Below are 20,023 nucleotides of genomic sequence, written 5' to 3' on the forward strand. Positions count from 1 at the left end.
TAGTTGTTTATGCTGTAAATCTTCCAAAATGTGTGTTTGACTATTCATTATTTATATGTGAAGATTATTGATTATTAGGTAAGTGTTCGTGGACCAGCATGATCATTACAATATCGGGTTTAATGACTTTTGATATTATCCGAAAGGGTCCCGAGAAAAGAAGGAATGGAGGTTTATAAACTTCGGATTCTTCTTTTAGGCGATGGGCTAGCAACCTGTCACTATTTGAATCTCAATTCTATCATTAAGTTAAATAGCTGAACGTGGCCTATCAGTCTTTTCGAGACTGCTAGCTCTGTCTATCCCGCAAGGGATATGGACGTGATAATATGTTAATGTTTCATAACAGTTCATCCGCCGCCCTCGCATTTCTACGTTTTAAAAATAACAGACAACACGTTTTTACTTCCAAATACGATTTAGGTCGTTGGAAGATTTACTTTCGCCGCATTTACATAGAAACGTATCTCTACATAGTATAAAGCAAAGTAGCTTTCCGCGTCTCTCCCTATGTATGTTTGTTTAGAACTATACAACGGATTTTAATGCAGTTTTTTTAATAGATAGAGTGGTTTAAGATAAAGATTTATATGTATAAACACTACCCGTGCGAAGCTGGGGCGGATCGCTAGTAATATGAAGTCACTTGTCTTAAATTTCAGTTGTCTTCAGCTTTAATTTTATACATATATAAACTCGTATATATCCCTTGCGGGGTAGGTAGAGCCAACAGTCTTGAAAAACCAATAGGCCACGTTCAGCTTCAGATTAATATTCTAATTTAATTATACCATATTTGTGGAAATTAATTGTAAGTCCAAGAATAAGACAGATCACATACATACATACATACTTATGCCATCCAGCTGAACGTGGCCTTTCAATCTTTACGAGACTGTTGGCTCTGTTTACCCCGAAAGGGATAAAGACATGATAATAAAACAAAAAAATATGCTACAAAAATTATGTGCGGTGTAATATGAGGCCGGTTTTGGTACTATACTATGTACCGGTTGGATCCTCCTTATACGGCTTAGAAAGTGCTATCTCATGATGTTTTAAACTGTTTTATCTACTGTATATATTGTCCAAAGGTCATTCTAAATCTTCAGAAAGAATCAGAATTAAGTAAAAATTAGAATAAATGCCGTGTGGTTCCCGGCACCAGTACAAAAAAGAATAGGACCACTTCAACTCTTTCCTATGGATGTCGTAAAAGGCAACTAAGGGATAGGCTTACAAACTTGGGATTCTTTTCACTATTTGAATCTCAATTCTATCATTAAGCCAAAAAGCTGAGTGTGGCCTATCAGTCTTTTCAAGACTGTTGGCTCTGTCTACCCCACAAGGGATACAGACGTGACCATATGTATGTATGTTAGAATAAGTACTTTATTAACATCAAACAAATATACAAAGTTACATCAACATAACTTAATAAGTATGATAATATAATATATCTATCTACTAAAATCATAAACCTACAAAAAATTAAGTAAGAATTCGATAAAACGGATTAGTGTAAAAAAAAATGGGGAAGTACTTTTATGGCGGCCGAAGATGGATACAATATGTAATTAATCATGAATACATATAATCACGCACGTCTATAACCCTTGCGGGGTAGACAGGGCGAACAGTTTTGAAAACGAAAGGCCAAGTTCAGCTGTATAGCTTCACGATGGAATTGAGATTCAAATACTCGTAGTGACAGGTTGCTAGCTCATTAACCTATAAGAGATATAGTCGTGACTATGTGTATGTATGTATATTTATAGCACCCCTTTTTAACGTTGAAGGTTACATAGACATTGAAAAACTAACTGCAACCACCTTTCACTTAAAAAACCAACATTAACTTTATACCTAGTTATTGCTTATAAGTAATACGTTTACCAAGTGAAAATCTATGCATTATTTATCATGTTTTTTGTACGATATAAAAGGGCTCTGGTGAATTATACAGCTAACTGGTTAGATAAATAATTCATATATTTATAAGGGCTATTATCGAGTGAAAATTGTATACGTATTTATCTCTTTGAAAGAGTAATATGAGGAGGATTGTACATACATACTTATGTATATATATATGGTCACGTCTATATCCCTTGCGGGGTAGACAGCTAACAATCTTGGAAACGACTTTATGGCTACGTTCAGCTATTTGGCTTAATGATAGAATTGAGATTCAAATAGTGACAGGTTGCTAACCCATCGCCTAAAAAAGTGTGGTTCCGGGAACCAATACAAAAAAGAATAGGACCACTCCTTCTCTTTCCCATGGATGTCGTAAAAGGCGACTAAGGGATAGGCTTACAAACTTGGGATTCTTCTTATGAGCGATAGGCTAGCAACATGTCACTATTTGAATCTCAATTTTATCATCAAGCCAAAAAGCTAAACGCGGCCTATTAGTCCTTCCCAAGACTGTTGGCTCTGTCTACCCCGCAAGGGATATAGACGTGACTATATGTATGTATGTATGTAAGTATTTCAGCCGAACATGGCCTTCGAGGTTTGTTTTGTAATTTAATTAGGTATTTAACGTGAACATAACTACGCTATTTTTCGCTATAATTTTCACCAAGGTGTGTCGGCATGCGAAAAACAGGTGTGTCTAACACGCCTTCCATTTGGCTTATTAAATGTATTAAAACACAAAAAAAATAGAAGCTGTTATGTTAGTTGATATCACGCGATAACACATAAACTACCTAAAGGTGTTTAGTACAACCATACCTACATATGGTTACGTCTATATCCCTTGTGGGGTAGACAGAACCAACAGTCTTGAAAAGACTGATAAGCCACGCTCAGCTATCTGGTTAAATGATAGAATTGAGATTGAAATAGTGACAGGTTCCTAGCCCATCGCCTAAAAATTGAATCCTAAGTTTGTAAGCCTAATCCCTTAGTCGCCTTTTAATATGCGTGCCATGCTACTGGAGATAGTGACACAAAACATAGTGACTTGCCGCGTTTTACTGAATTACTCGTATCTAGTTCCTTTATTGTTTGCCGGTTGACTGGAAGAGATCCCTTCATGGGATAAGTCCGCCATTGCAAGTGATTTGGTTCTTTTATAACTATGTACTAGTGTCTTGTAATTGTGTAAATTACTATAACAAACAAACAAACAAATGGTTGGTCATTTAGTGATTCGACAAAAAAATATTCTCACGATACAAAAAAAGGCAAGTTGTAACATGTCAAAAGTAGAAGATGCGTCTATACGCAATTTGCACAATTAAACCGACAATTCTGAGTATTAATTTTTGCATCAAGTGTACCGCGTAAGTATGGAGAATAGTATATTTTTACACACGTTTCCTTTCCATATAATGGGTTAAGGCATGCGAGCTAAATTAATTAAATGTAATGTAAGTAGTACGTGTAGGTTGTTTTACATAAACATATGATCATGTCCATATCCCCAGTGGGGTAGACAGAGCCACCAGTCTTGAAAAGACTGATAGGCCACGTTCAGCTGTTTGGCTTAGTGATAGAATTGAGATTCAAATAGTGACAGGTTGCTAGCCCATCGCCAAAAAGAGGAATCCCAAGTTTTAGGCCTATCCCTTAGTCGCCTTTTACGACTTCTGTGGGAAAGAGATGGAGTGGTCCTATTCTTTTTGTAATGGTGCCGGGAACCACACTAGGTTGTTTTAGCATTTGTTAATCTGTTTTTCTAGGTATTTGATACTTATTTTTAGGGTGTATCAACCGAAATAGAAACAGGAACCTCTATGGTTTCGATATGTTGGTCTGTTGGACCGTATGGTCACAGCCATTTTATTCGGAGACAAATTAAAAATTTTGTATAATTTTGAAAGATAAAATTATTTTGTTATTTATTAAAATATACTTGCGACGTTTTCTAAGATACATCTTAGGTAGTGTTTTTTTTAATAATACGATATTTTTTAAGAAATTCGCTTCTAAAAGATAAAAAAGTCTATAACATCTAACAACACTCGATAAAAGTTAGAATTAATTTTAATTTAATTACGTGCTATTAAAATTAACGTACTTAGGCTATAGACACAAGTTAGTCTGAAACATTAGTCTGGATAAAGATCTCTTTGCAACCAACGCGATATTTCACAGAGGTTACTAATATGTTGGATGTAACAATACTATTACTATCTAATTGCACACCAAAGAGTATTTGATACATTGCAGAAGATAATTTTAGTACATTATTAAAAATTAAAAAAAACTAAAAAACTATGCTTTTATTGCTAATCAAACTAAAAAATAGAAAATAAAAATTAATGACAAAGGAATTCAGTAGTAGCAAGTCGAACAATCAGTTATAGTCAGTTGTAGTAGTAATTACCTCGGATTAAAATTATAACAAAATTAAATTTATAAACAAAACAATTTAAATCAGAGTAAAAAGCGTGGGGTGCCTGATGTAGTAAATATTAAAATCATTCTATAAGCATATATTTATGACAAGAGAGTTATGAAAATGAAGTAAAATGCACCCCACGCTTTTTACTCTGATTTAAATTGTTTTGTTTATAAATTTAATTTTGTTATAATTTTAATCCGAGGTAATTACTACTACAACTGACTATAACTGATTGTTCGACTTGCTACTACTGAATTCCTTTGTCATTAATTTTTATTTTCTATTTTTTAGTTTGATTAGCAATAAAAGCATAGTTTTTTAGTTTTTTTTAAACTATTATTTATTTTCTATTTTTTAGTTCGATTTGCAATAAAACGGGTAGTTTTCTAGTTTTTTTATACAATTATTTTTTGGAAGTTAACACTTCTGGTAGGTATAACTATCTTACTAGAAAAGACTTTCGCAACCATGCGCCCATCGAACCCATTAAATCTCATAATATTCTCATCATCATGATTCTTTTTAAGGCGATGGGCTTGCAACCTGTCACTATTTGAATCTCAATTCTATCTTAAAGCCAAATAGCTGAACGTGGCCTATCAGTCTTTACAAGACTGTTGGCTCTGTCTACCCCGCAAGGGATATAGACGTGATTATATGTATGTATGATGATTGTTAAACCCAGTTGAAAAGAATTTTATAGTGATAAATCACTGTTAATAATATTTTTGACTATCCAGCAAACATAATAATTTTCGATTGTGGCCTTGCCAGGAATCAAACCACAAGATTAAGAGGCAGATTGATACAGGAACAAAAATATTTCAAACATACCTCCACTGCCTTTACAACCAGGAACGCAACAAAGTTTATCTGAAGACATCGTGGCATTTTTGTTGTAAAATCTGTCTTTCACAAAAACAAACACAAACTTGGGACTCCTATCTCAAATAATAAGGTATTTTTTACAGGAGTCCTATCTCAAAATATCTGCACAACACAGTAAACACAGTCAGAGTCCAATCTCAGATGATAAAATCACACGAATATCCGGAAGAACAAAGCTCGACTCAACGGAAGATTCCAAACTCCAAATAACGACAAGTTATCAGCACAAAACAAAGTGCAAATAGGTAAATACACAGGCACCGGTAAAAAACAACAGAAAGTAAGTTTACAGGTGTTCGAATCGAATTCAATCAAAACTTACTGCAAAACTTATTTGACATAAAAAACTGTCACTCATTTTCCAAACGAGTATTACAGTGTTGCTATTATAAATAGGCAAAAGATACCTAATGTTAATTCAAGAATTGCATTAATATGTTAAATACGTATTAAATATGGCAAAGTTCTGTAGGTAGTAACTTTATTCTTGTATTTTTGTAAATTTAGTTGTTCAATTTTCATTTATTACTTTTGTTTTATTACTTACATATTTTTTATTGTTTTAAAATATTCTACTAATTCTACTATGGTTTCTAATGGTTATTCTAAATGGAGCAATGCGATGAAATAAAGAAGCCTCAGGTTAATAGTAACATTATATGGAAATATATTACATCTCTTTTTGACTCATTATACGTCAGAACTTCTTGGGTTCTTGTATGGAGATTACTGGCACTGGTGCTATCTCTGTCTCTCTTACTCTCATACGAAGGATCTAAAAATGAATTTATTAATCCTGGCAGTTTTAATAAGGATAATGAGAAACTCTTATCAAAATATTGCATTGTCATCGGTCCTTGATACGTGTGCAAAGTTCCAAGTTGATCAGACGTTTAGAAATCAGTGAAAATTAAGCTCAAAGATTCCGTTACATACATACATACATACATACATACATACATACATACATACAACCCAAGCTAATAAAAGCGTAGTAAAAAAATTGCACGCCATATGTTTTTTTTTGTCTTTGTTGTTGTTAATGCTACATTAGCAAAGCTTTCTTAATCAGCATTTTGCACATACCTTGGTTATTATTCTGGCTAGCATAATTTGTCCTGCCTTTAGATGCCTAATCTATGGTAAATATTAGCTCTATGTAAAATGTCAAATTTTCGCGCCTTAATTCAACTGTTTGCAATTTTAGGTTATATTGTATAATGGCAGTAACTTTACTCCTAAGTTAATACTGTGGTAGATTATTTATTCAAACTTGAGCAAAATTAAAAAATATCTTATTTGATTTGAATAAAAAATTTGCTCCGGTCCCAAACAGTTGGGTTTTTATTTTATTAAAAAATGTGTTTTAATCTGTTAAATATTTTTCTGTATTATAAGAACTCTTCGCCCAGCAGTTTCGAATATAAAATACCCGTGAGTCAGTCAGTCACTCAGTTACGCAAAAGTGTCGACAAGACTGAAAAATCCTGTTAGTAACCGTTCCCGCGGGAATTTCGGGAAACCCTCTTTCTTTAATAGATAGATGTTATCGGTAAACATTTCAATAGACAATCTTCGACAAGTAATTTATACAAATATAGTCTGAGAGCCAACATCTTATATTTTGCAATTTGCCCCCAGAATGTCGTGATAGGCCAACGATGCGCAGGAGTGTGCAAGTGGAAACAGATGCCATCTTGGATTTTAATGTTGCTATGGCGTAAGTATGTGTACAGGAATATAAAACCCCCGGCGAAAAGGTTTGGTGTTACAAGTTTAACATGTACAAGTGACGTGCAGAAATTTACACAATATTATTCCTGTCTAATCTTGGAGTTTCATAGTTGCGACTTAATTTGTCGTTTTTTTTTAATTGGATAAATATAGTTGATAGAGGCCGCCCGCGACTTTGTACGCGTGGAATCAATCCCGCGGGAACTCCGGAATAAAAAGTAGCCTATACGAGTATGTTATTCTGGGTCTTCAGCTACCTACATACCAAATTTCATCATAATCGGCAAAGTAGTTTTTGCGTGAAAGAGTTACAAACATCAATACTGTCATCCTGACGTACAAACTTTCGCATTTATAATATTAGTAGGATTTGGTCAGAAAGGATGCGTTTTAGTTCTAGTTAATACTAGTATAGATAGACTTCTAATTCTTATAACATGAATAAAAGAAATGAAATAAAAAAAAACATCTTAAACTCACCTGTACATACATACATACATACATAAAATCACGCCTCTTTCCCGGAGGGGTAGGCAGAGACTACCTCTTTCCACTTGCCACGATCTCTGCATACTTCTTTCGCTTCGTCCACATTCATAACTCTCTTCATACAAGCTCGGCGGTTTCGGGTACTTTTGACCTGACCCTTTACCAGGACGTCCTTAATTTGATCAAGATACGTTCGTCTAGGTCTTCCCACTCCGACCTTTCCCTCCACACTCTCCTTGTATATCTGCTTAGTCAACCTGCTTTCATTCATCCTCTCCACATGACCGAACCATCTTAACATACCCTTTTCTATTCCTGTAACTACATCTTCTTTCACATCACAACATTCCCTTATCACGCTGTTCCTTATCCTGTCACTCAATTTCACACCCATCATACTCCTTAACGCTCTCATTTCCACTGCATTTATTCTGCTTTCATGCTTCTTTTGCCATACCCAACTTTCACTCCCATACATTAATGTCGGGACCAACACGCCCCTGTGCACAGCCAGTCGAGCCTTTTTGGATAGTTTCTGACTGCTCATAAAGGCATGCAAAGCTCCATTCACCATGTTCCCCGCGTTCACTCTCCTTTCAATATCACTATCATACTTGCCATCTGATGTAAACTTTGATCCTAGATATACAAACTCTTTCACTTGCTCCACTTTTTCTCCTCCAATCAAAATATTACATGCTGTCATTTCTTTCTCCATTTCAAAAACCAGTGTTTTAGTTTTACTTACGTTCACTTTCATTCCTTTCTCTTTTAAAGCTTCATGCATACAGTTTACCATCTCCTGTAACTCCTCCTCTGATGACGCCAGTATAACCTGATCGTCGGCATAGAGCAGACATTTGACGAGTAACTCATTCATCCTTAATCCACTTTTAGACTCTTTCAAATCTGTCAAACAGCTATCCATAAATAGGTTGAACAGCCACGGTGACGCAACACATCCTTGCCTAACGCCTTTCTCAATCTTAAACCACTCAGTGTGCGCTCCGTTTATCCTGACACAAGCACTCGAATCCTCATATAAGGATTTCAGTGCTCGTATTAAGAGACTGCTCACCCCATGCATAGAAAGTGCTGACCACAATTCATTCCTCTCAACTCTGTCATAGGCCTTTTCCAGATCTACGAATGTGCAATAGACTTTTTGACTCTTGGCCAAAAACTTTTCGGCTATGCACCGCAAGGAAAAGACCTGATCAGTACATCCCATTCCCGTGTAAGGGCCGTGCTGCGTCGCGTCGCATCCTTTCCGCTTCGTTTCATTCACGCACAACACATCCAAACGTCTTTCATCCATCATCTGGCATACTTCCTCAATCTTATCCTTCATTCCTCCTCTTACATTCATCGTCGCAAAGCGGCTTTCAGCAGACCGCATACCGCTCCCGCCGGGAACGAGACGTGATGGGGTGCGGACACCATCGCCGCCATTTATATGCTTTTTAAGGTTCATAATGCGATTCCCACGAGACGCTAGGGAAAAATTTTGTCCGCCCCAGCAGAGCCCCGCATGCCAGGGTAAGGCTAGCCATTACCTGGGGGTCGCCCAACCCCATGGCGGAAGTGGCACGCTCGAGACTAGGCTCGCCCCTAGCCATGCATCCATCGGCGCGGCAGACCTTAGATTGGCAGGGATTTACATTAAAGAGGAATCCCAAGTCTATCCCTTAGTCGGCTCTTACGACATCCGTGGGAAAGAGATGGAGTGGTCCTATTCTTTTGTAATGGTGCCGGGAACCACACGGCGCTCTGTGAACTAAACTCACCTGTAATTATAGATAAAGCGTCGGCACCTTCTTCTGCGTACCGAGAGACAATTTATTGCCAATCTTCTTGTAATTCTCATTTTTAATCCTAGCTTTTGGTTTCTCATTCGTTTCAACAGGACAGCCCTTCAGTTCCCAAACCAGATTCGTCAATGATTTAGGCCTGCTTAGCTTTCTAGATCTCTTCTCTGGCAGTTTCGGACCATTCCCTGAATCACCCGATGTTCTACCACCAGAGTGACTCGAATCTAAAGTACCATCTAATTCCATAGCTTGATGTATGTTCGAAAGACTCTTATACCTTATGTTGAATATTGGGGAATCACCCTTAGTTAAAGGACGTATTGGACTAGTAATAGGACTAGGAGACTCCTTTGTCGGAGAATTGCTTTTTTGACGGAACAGCATTCTGCTTTTACCGTTGTTAACATTGTTCTTGATGAATAACTTAGGTAAATTATTTGGAGCTGGTGCTATCGAGCATTTCTCTTTGTAAACTGTAACGGGAGTCTCTTTAGGTGTTATGGCAGTTTTACGAGTTCGTTTTTCTGCTTTTTGCATATTTAGTGGTTTCTTTGTGGGTATTGTTTCAATAGGTGGTGGTTCTGGCTTGATTTCTGTTATCAAAGGCATGTGTATTGGCGTAGGCGCGGGAGACGAAGGCGCTGATTCATGTTTCGCTATTGTTTCGTTAGAATATGAAGCTTTTATATTCTTAGGAAGAGGTGCAAAGCCCCGCACGTAGTCATAGATTTGATCTATTTCGTCATATTCATCAGGGATACTATTTTCATCTCTGTGACTACTATAAATATGACTATGACGTGATAAATGTTTATGTTGATTGGCTGCATCAGAGGATGCACTCCTCCTAAGGAAGTAACCGGTTTTGACTAATGGTGGCGCATGTAATGGCGCATTAAGAAGCCTCTTAGGATCACCCAATTTTCCATCTAAAACATGTATCCTATCAACTACGTCCACCAGCAAACGGTTACATTTTTCAATAAGCCTTGCAAATTCCATAAAATGTTTGACTTGTTCCTCATTCTTACATTTCTGCATTTTTAACGGAGCGGCTAAAGGTAACGCCACTAAGGCGTTACCTTCTTTTTGAAGTGGCAAAGCGAAAACATGCTCTTCTTCAAACATTGAAAGTAACCTTAACTCTGGAACGAAATGGCTGGCACTTTTTAATCCTCTTGGTGGGGTTCCATGTACTAGTCTTACAGTTATAGGCAATCGTTTTGTTAGTAATGTTTTAGCAGTATGAACTCCACTAATGTTCTCTTCTTTGGCAATAGCAGAGAACTTCCCTCTCTGATCTAAACTTAGCAGCACCATATCACCTTTGGAATCAGTACATTTAAGATATTTATTTTTGCCTAAGAATGTATCTCCTCTAGGCATGATCACTTCACCTGCTGGCAAATTCCTCGCTCCATCAGCTGTTAAATTGCCTTCTAAATCAGTTTTAGCACATATAACTCTAACAGGTTCTCTAACCAGGCAACCATCATCAAGTTTGCGTCTAGCTAATTCGGCTACTGATTCTATACATCTTACAGCTCGGCCTTCTTCGCTCAAGAGTTCAAAGTATCCTTTATAAGAATCAGGGATAGCAATTCTCGGTCCCACACTGACCATACGACGTCCTTCTTTTAATTTGATAGCTTGCGCTATTATCTTTTTTCTTTTTCCAACGGAAACGAGAAGGGCGGTGCTTTGGAGACCAGGACTTGGCAGGGTGGGTACACCAAGTCCGCCATACTGTCCTTTGATGATCTTGGCGACATTGGGTAATCGATTTTTTAGAACAAATTCTCTCAAATAGTTGCCTTCGTCTGCCCAACGCGACGCTGCCACCACGACCTGGCCATCAGTGGCTGCCATAGTGGGTGTTGTCACATCTGGAAAAGATGAAAAATTGTTATTAGTATTACTGTTAATTGCGAATTAAGCTCGTCAAAAATATAATTGTCACCGCGTAACTTTAGCAAGCGACTTTAAAAATATTATTTATGTTTTATCTGGTATACATAGGTGTCCGAAAATGTTCACCGTCAAGAGTTATTGTTTTCCTCTTATTGTAAGTTAATCATATAATAAGAGGACTAGTGATCAATTAATCAAGAATTCTTGACGATAACGATATTACAAAAATGCAATGTTCTAAATGTTTACACGTGACGTTATATACCTTTTATGATTATCAGTAGTTATGATCAATTGAATTGCTCTAGTGTATTGAGTAATAAAACATAATTAACCATATTTACATGGCGAGTATGAACGGGTTTGTCTGCATAAAAGGAAATTGTTGAAACCTGTTTATAAATAATTGGCTCATCAACAACAATTGTTTGATTCCTTCCGAAAAGTTAAACAAAAATGGTATGGGCGTATTTCGTAATCCAATTTTTGAGACAATATAACCTCAATTAATTCCTGTAACCGTGATCCCACAGATAGTTGCGGAGGTCAGATGTGAATGGATTCTTGTCAAGACCCAACTCACCCAATCCAGGATCCATGGTCAAAGGCATACCCCGGGCTCCTCTCTAGCGCGATGAGGATGCAACCGGGACTAAGGTCAGGAGGAAAAAGTTAGCGTTCAACTTATTACCTATACGCAACTCAGAAAAGAGTCATTAGTGGTCAATATAGGATTCGAACTTACCCAGAAACGGTAATGTTTTCAAGACGGACATCTAAGCACTCGACCACCGACGCTAGACAAAGCCACATTGATAACTTACAAAAGCTTTTTACTTGTGAGTAGTCGATTGCAATCTGGAATCGATTCGGTTTGATATCGAGCGAGATAAAAATTCCGTTATGACATAAACGTGTAGTCATTTCGTACTAAAAACTAAAGAGCTGGTACGCGCTCTATATAAGGCTGTGGTGTACTGAGACGATAGACATTGGAATAAAATGCTGGACTAATTATATTTCTATAACTGAGGCCCAATATAAAAGGAAATAGGATAGGGATAATGTTGTTAGCTTCCTTACATACATACATACGGTCACGTCTATATCCTTTGCGGGGTAGACAGAACCAACTGTCTTGAAAAGACTGAATGGTCACCTTCAGCTATTTGGCTTAATGATATAATTGAGATTCAAATAGAGACAGGTTGCTAACCCATCGCCTAAAAAAGAATCCCAAGTTTGTAAGCCTATAACTTAGTCCTTACAACATCCATGGGAAAGAGATAGAGTGGTCCTATTCTTTTTTGTATTGGTGCCGGGAACCACACGGCACGGTTAGCTTCCTTCTTTGTTTTAAAATATTTATCCCTTTTTTTAACGAGCATTATGCATCACTTTCCCGTGGATGTCGTACGAGGCGACATGGGACAAGATGCACAGCCTTCAAATCTTATAGCGTTAGCTAAGTCTTTGAGAGCCAAAATCCTGGATTGGTTAAATCAGGTTTTTTTTTTCAGTGACCTTCGAAGTGGAACTTATCCCATACTCGATTGTGGTAACACATTAAATCTGCTAATCTTCGTGACCAATATAAATAACTAGCTGTACCCGCGACTTCGTCCGCGTGGAATAGTTATTTTGGGCATCATTGAAGCCTTCAAAAATGAATAATTTTTCCCGATTTTTTCACACACTCCATTATTTCTTCGCTCCTAATAGTTGCAGCGTGATGTTTTATAGACTAAAGCCTTCCTCGATAAATGGTCTATTCAACACAAAAAGAATTTTTCAATTCGTACCAGTAGTTCTTGAGATTAGCGCTTCAAACAAACAAACTCTGCAGCTTTATAATATTATCATAGAATATAATCACTGCTACTACCACAGGTTTTCTCAGTTCGTATATAATTTTTTCTATGTATAAAAATTCTAATCAACAAACACGCATCTCAGTGTGCCACGACCACGACGCTGCGCCGGCGCAGCAGCGCGTAACGTAGTGTTATTTGGCGTAACTTCAACAACCATTGTCAGTGGACGTTGACCTTTACCTCGATACAGTTGTACGGAACCTAAATTACGTAAGTCTAGTCTAGTTATGACAATAGGGCTATGACATCTTACTTTTTTTTGTTAACACCAGTTCACCAAGTAACATTACGTATGTCATTGGTTCCCGGCATTTTAGATTAGGGTCAGTCCATTTCTTTTCTATGGACTTCGTAGCAGGTGACAAAGGGAAAAGGCACACTCATTTTATGTTCATGCTTGTCTGGTAGCAAAGAAAAAAAAATGCTCAGGCTTCTTCCCGCGCGAATTACATATATTTAATTACGTCTACATCCCTATGTGCGGGGTAGGCAGAGCCAACAGACTGATAGGCCACTTTCAGCAGTTTGGCTTAATGATAGAATTGAGATTCAAATAGTGACAGGTTGCCCTATTAATTCAAATAGCCCATCGCTTAAAAGAAGAATCTCAAGTTTATAAGCCTATCCCTTGGGAATGACACGAACTGGTCCTATTCTTTTTTTTTACCACACGGCACAAATCCCGCGCAATTTTTTTAAGTCAACCGAGGCCGGCTTATAAATTTTGGATTCTTCTTTTAGGCGATGGGCTTACCTGTCACTTTTCTGATACGTAATACTATTATTATTCAATGTAGACAATGTGCATTCTTTTACGATTTAGATTTAAGAGATCTATATTTGTAAATTGACGTCCGGTGAAAATGCTGCAGTGTAGTTTGTTCCGCCTCTTCTTCTACACATGCGCTTTGGAAGCGGTAGTTGTTATAATTAGATTTAAGTGTTGTGACGTCAATAAATGATACCTTGTATCCAATTTTGAAAATAAATCTATTCTATTCTATCATAAAGCCATCTGACTGAATGTAGCTGTCGAGTTTTTGGATACCTACTATCGACTTTTATACCCCGTAAGGGATAAAGACGTCTACGTTTACTTCCCGAAAAGGATAGCAATATCGAGCAATCGACACCAATATCGGTGGCATTATTAAATGCGTTCGCAGTAGCTAAGTCACGTCTATATACCTTACGGGGATTACAAACAGTTAATAAATACCTTTGATGAGATTAATATCACTGATCACTATCATAGATCCTTTATGGTCAGTTCCCACTATTGAAAATAGATGGCGCTGTTACTAATCGACGAGTGAAGGGAGATTGGCGCGTAGTTTAATCTAGATCTAGAAATAGGCTCGGTTTTTCCTTTTTGGAATAAATATGTGCTTTTGTCCAACTCAGTGACCTAGTGGTGATGATTTTGCAGTAAGTATAGAAGCTCCCGGGTTTAAACTTAGTGAGAAAAAGATGAAAAATAGCTATGGTAATATATAATTGCGAAAGTAAATTTTTTGTTTGTTTATTACCTACTCATTTACTGAACCAATCTCCTTTGATTTTTTAATAAAATAAAATAAATTGAATGTTTAACATACATATAGTAACGTCTATATCTCTTGCGGGGTAGACAGAGCCAACAGTCTTGAAAAGACTGACAGGCCACATTCAGCTTTTTGGCTTGATGATAGAATTGAGATTCAAATAGTGACAGGTTGCTAGCCCATCGCCTAAAAGAAGAATCCCAAGTTTATAAGCATCTCCCTTAGTCGCCTTTTACGACATCCATGAGAACGAGTTGGAGTGGTCCTATTCTTTTTTTTATATTGGTGCCGGGAACCACACGGCAATGAATTGAATGTTTAAATTACAAATTATAAAGATAAGAACTTTCTTGTAGGAAGTATTTTTGTTTAACGACACGTTTTGCAGATTAAACGCGCAATTTCAGATAACACACAGACGAAGACGTTGGCAACGGCTTAAAAAATTTTCAATAGTAAAAGTCCGACAAAAAGTCGGCCCAAATCGTGATACAAACGAAATACAAACATCAAAGCTAACACTCAACCGTCAAAAGATTTATTGATATCTACCATCGATGGAAAGATTCCCATTGGTAGAGTGGATCGGCGAGTTGTATGTCGTAGTAAATATGTATGATGTAACATAGTCTCCTATTCGGTAAGAAAAATAATACATACATACATACATTTAGTCACGTCTATATCCCTTGCGGAGTAGACAGAGTGCACAGGCTTGAAAATACTAATAGGCCACGTTCAGCTGTATGGCTTTATGATGGCATTGAGATGTAAGATAATAATGACGTCTTTTATGTGTCAAATTGTCATAAGAAAGCTATGTTTATCATAGTTTTCTTTTATATATTCAATTCAATTATCTTGGAAAAGCTAATGAATAAATGGAGACTCGTTCTTTACATGTGATTCATTAAGATTCCAGATCGTTAATAAAAATTGACAGATGTTTACATTGAAATTACCTTTTTAACTGTAATTTTTTAGTATTGTGACTGTTGACTCTGTCTACCCCTTACGGGATAGTGACATGCTACGTTATTATACATTCAAAAATGATTTAAAAATATCCTAACACAACTCGACCAATATAAACACAATGATGATCTCAAATAAAAATATTTTCGGTCGAGTGTACGTCACGACCAAATCGCACGATTAAGCCTATTGTGACGGGAGATAATATTGCAGCTAACTGTACCCGATGGCTCGTAGACAAATAAGGAGTTGAGGGTAGGGGCCACGAGAATCGCGGCATCCACTAGGGAGCTTCTGGAGAATACGCTACACCTTCTCCTTCTTGTGCCGTGTGGTTCCCGGTACCAATAAAAAAAGAATAGGACCACTACATCTCGTTCCCATGGATGTAGTAAAAGGCGACTAAGGGATAGGCTTATGTAATTACTTGGGATTCTTCTTTTAGGCGATGGGCTAGCAACCTGTCATTATTTGAATATCAATTCCATCATAAAGTCTTTCCTTAAGTTAATTCCTTAGTCGCCTTTTACGACATCCATGGGAAACAGATTGAGTGGTCCTATTCTTTTTTGTATTGGTGCCGGGAACCACACGACATATTACAGAAGTAATTGGAAACAACTAACATACTGTGCCGACCCCACGTAGAAAGTGGGAAAGGGTAACGACGAAGAAGAAGAAGAAGTCAATGTTTCCTCTCTTAGATTACCTACACGCTGCCCGCCGGTCTCGTGGCCCACCCAGTCTAGCCCGCTACTCTGCAGTTCCCATGGCACTGGATTTATTGTATACCCGGACTAGCCCAATCTGGATGTCATATTTAAGTCGTGTCTTCATTATGGGAACTTTTCTAATGATTAGCTATCTTTACGGCGATTTCTGGATGATAGGATATGATTTGTACTGAAGACATACATATGGTCACGTCTATATCCTTTGCGGGGTAGACAGAGCCACCAGTCTTAAAAAGACTGAATGGCCACGGTCAGCTATTCGGCTTAATGATAGAATTTAGATTCAAATAGTGACAGGTTGCTAGCCCATCGCCTAAAAAAGAATCCCAAGTTTGTAAACCTATCCCTTAGTCGCCTTTACGATATCCATGGGAAAGAGATGGAGTGGTCCTATTCTTTTTTGTATTGGTGCCGGGAACCACACGGCACGTGTACTGAAGACATGTTCTGTTTTTAGGCGCTACCTGTCACTTTTTGAATCTCAACATACAGACATACAGATAGTCACGTCTATATCCCTTGCGGGCTAGACAGAACCAATGACCACGTTCAGCTGTATGGCTTAATGATGGAATTGAGATTCAAATAGTGACAGGTTGCTAGCTCATCGTCTACAAGAAGAATACAAAGTATCATAAAAGCTAAATCATAAATAAAAACTTACGGTAATTTCTTAACGCTCCAAAAACATCAATACATTAAGGTCAACAAATATATTAAATAATTACCGTAAAATCTACTTCCTAATGCCTATAATTGACAAAGAGAGGCGTGACAAATATACGTAACACAAGCGGTGTCGAATAAGGTGAATTGTGTTGGCTAGCGGGTATTTTGTCGAAAACCCATACTTACATACTTTAATGTACATACATATAATCACGTCTATATCCCTTGCGGGGACGACTGACTCTGACTGTTGACTTTGTTTACCCCATATGGATGAAGACGTGATGTTTTAACCATACTAGTAAGCTAAGCTTTAAATATTCTTTTAAATAATTCGATTAACAAAATGTTATTTCCTACTCCTAGGCTATCCAGCTGAACGTGGCCTATCATTGGCCTTGCGGGGTAGACAGTCTTGAAAAGACTTAAGGATATAGACTTGATTATATTTATATGTGTGTAAGAAACTTTGAAATTCCACTCTGAACTTTATATATATAAAATCACGCCGCTTTCCCAGAGGGGTAGGCAGAGACTACAACACTTTTCACCTGCCACGATCCCTGCATACTTATTTCGCTTCAACCATCTGACCTTTACGTTTTTAATATTTCCTTATAACGGGTAACATAATCAAATCCGATTAATTAGGCCCTTATAGAGTAGCGAGATTGGGGTCAGCTTATTACCGCGGGGTCACGGGTTTGACCCTCGGATGATTGTTTCATATGATTTAAATTAAGCTGGATTGGGCCTATATAAGATTTAAGGTGCAAATCCGTTAGTACTATTAATAATCCTAAATGCTTACAATAATAATTTGAATCTCAATTCTATTTTTGAACCATTCAGCTGAATGTAGCGTTACAATCTTTTCAAGACTCGTGTTAACCTGGTAAAGACGTGATTAATATGTATGCATGTATAATTATTATTTTTTTGTTCACCCTTGCCACAATTTTGTATGTGATCCGCTTATTGTCAGGTTGGCTGGAAGAGATCCCACTTAGCGATAAGCCCGCCTTTGTACTGTACTGTTTTATATTTGTAATGTACTCCTTTAGTGAGTAATAAAGCATTTACTTACTTATTATTATTTGTAATTACAGCATTTTTTCCTATGGAGTTTGTAAAATGAAAAAAAAATGTATTTCTACGAATATTTGGGTTAGTAGTTGTAGTATTCGCGTTAGTAGTATTAGTAGTATTCGCGAATAATTTTCGTGCCAATCAACTACTAACCCGAATATTTACGTATATTTCTACGTGCCGTGTGGTTCCCGACACCAATAGAAAAAAGGATACGACTCCACAGATATCTCTTTTCCATGGATGTGGTAAAAGGCGACTAAAGGATAGTCTTATAAACTTGGGATTCTTCTTTTAGGCGATACCAATTATACGTAGATACATTTATTTAAGTGCATTTCTTTGATATGAAATAACATGAATTTTACTATTAACAAAATTATTAAAATATTTATTCAGAAATATATACAGATATTATTATTAGGTAACATTATTAAAATGTGGTATAGCCAAAATATGACATCAACGTAGCAATGAAAGTGTACCTAAGTATTATAACTGTGCAAATATTGACTCCAATAAAATTTGTTGGGTTTTGTAATTATTATTTTCTGATCAAATAATCAAATAAATATTAGAATAGTAGAATTACATTTTGATGATGTAGATATTGGAGGATGCCGTACTCCAACTCTTTCTTATGGATGTCGTAAAAGGCGACTAAGGGATGGCTATCTAAGACTATCCTAGGCTTTTAAACTTGGGATTCTCCATTAGGGCGATGGGCTAGCAACTTGTTACTATCAGAATCTCAATCTAGCTCAGCGTGGTCTTATAACTGTAAGCTTTTTCGATACTGTTGGCTCTGTCTACCCTACATAAATTAGAATAATATTATTGAAAAAAGGCATGATTTAAGTATGTATGTACGGTTGTTACGCGGTGCTAATCTATGAAGATCGCCGATGCAGCGTTGACCTAAAACAACACTGCACACGGCCCGCGGTGCAGCGTCGGCATAACGTGCAGCGCGTGACTCGCTATGACGTCAACGGTGGCTTCGCAATATCGGAAATACGGAAATCATGTTACTTTTGATTCACACTTCGATCATTGTCATTGTCTTAGAAATAATTAACTAAATGTAATTTTTACTTTAAAATTAAATCTTTTCAAATAACTTTGCTTTTTTTTGGGACCTCCGGTTGTAGCCCACATAATTGGCGCAGTGGGTAGGATAACTCGAGCCAGTGCGCGATCGGTTTTTACGAAAACGTTGCTCCCAATCGCTACTGGTTGAGCTTTCAAGCCTTCATCGAGACTTCAAGAATCTACGGGCGCTGCAGTCCAGAGGTGAATCCAGCTATCGATTCGTCCAAGAAAAAGCTATGCTGTAAGTCCTTGAATCTTTCAAGTCCTTGCTCACTTAACCTTTTAAGTAATCCTCTAATATATTTTCATTCCTAAACCTATCCTTTTAATATATTTTAATATATCGTTTTCATATCTTGTTCAATCTCTATGCATGATATATTTGCCTTTTAATTTTTCTTTGTGTGTGTTTTATTTTAGCTTTCAAAATTTTTCATCCAAGTGAATCCCGTTCCAGTAGATTAAATATTAGCAATAGAGATAGAAGTAGGCTAGCAGTAATAGACGAGAATAGGAATTTAGAATCAAACGAAATGTCGAATAACGAAGTTGATATGATCTATAAATCTCTTAGATTAGTGCCGGAATTCGATGGCAATCCGCACATACTAACTCGATTTATTAGTTTATGTGACCAATTGGTACTTACTTACTTTAGAGCTGAACCGGGTCACGAGTTAACTAATCTAGCTCTCCTTAACGGAATTTTAAATAAGGTCACGGGACCCGCCGCGAGGTACATAAATGCTAATGGTATCCCGAATACCTGGAATGGTGTTAGAGCTGCGTTAATTAATAATTTCGCTGACCATCGAGATGAGACCGCTTTATACAGTGACTTATCCATGCAGAC

The 20,023-nt window shown here is 37.1% G+C and overlaps 1 protein-coding gene across 3 annotated transcripts in view; it reads right to left on the reverse strand.

The window, feature by feature from the left end:
- LOC106132000 (uncharacterized) overlaps positions 1-20,023 on the reverse strand; it is a 110,970-nt gene that overhangs the window by 2,644 nt on the left and 88,303 nt on the right. For all 3 annotated transcript variants that reach the window (XM_060951814.1, XM_013331296.2, XM_013331297.2), the window contains one exon: positions 9,259-11,168. In XM_060951814.1, the coding sequence (XP_060807797.1) occupies positions 9,265-11,151 (1,887 nt within the window). In that variant the 5' untranslated portion in view covers positions 11,152-11,168 and the 3' untranslated portion in view covers positions 9,259-9,264. The remainder of the gene's footprint in view (positions 1-9,258; positions 11,169-20,023) is intronic.

Source organism: Amyelois transitella, chromosome 26 (genome assembly GCF_032362555.1).
Source record: "Amyelois transitella isolate CPQ chromosome 26, ilAmyTran1.1, whole genome shotgun sequence".
In the NCBI taxonomy this organism is placed as follows: domain Eukaryota; kingdom Metazoa; phylum Arthropoda; class Insecta; order Lepidoptera; family Pyralidae; genus Amyelois; species Amyelois transitella.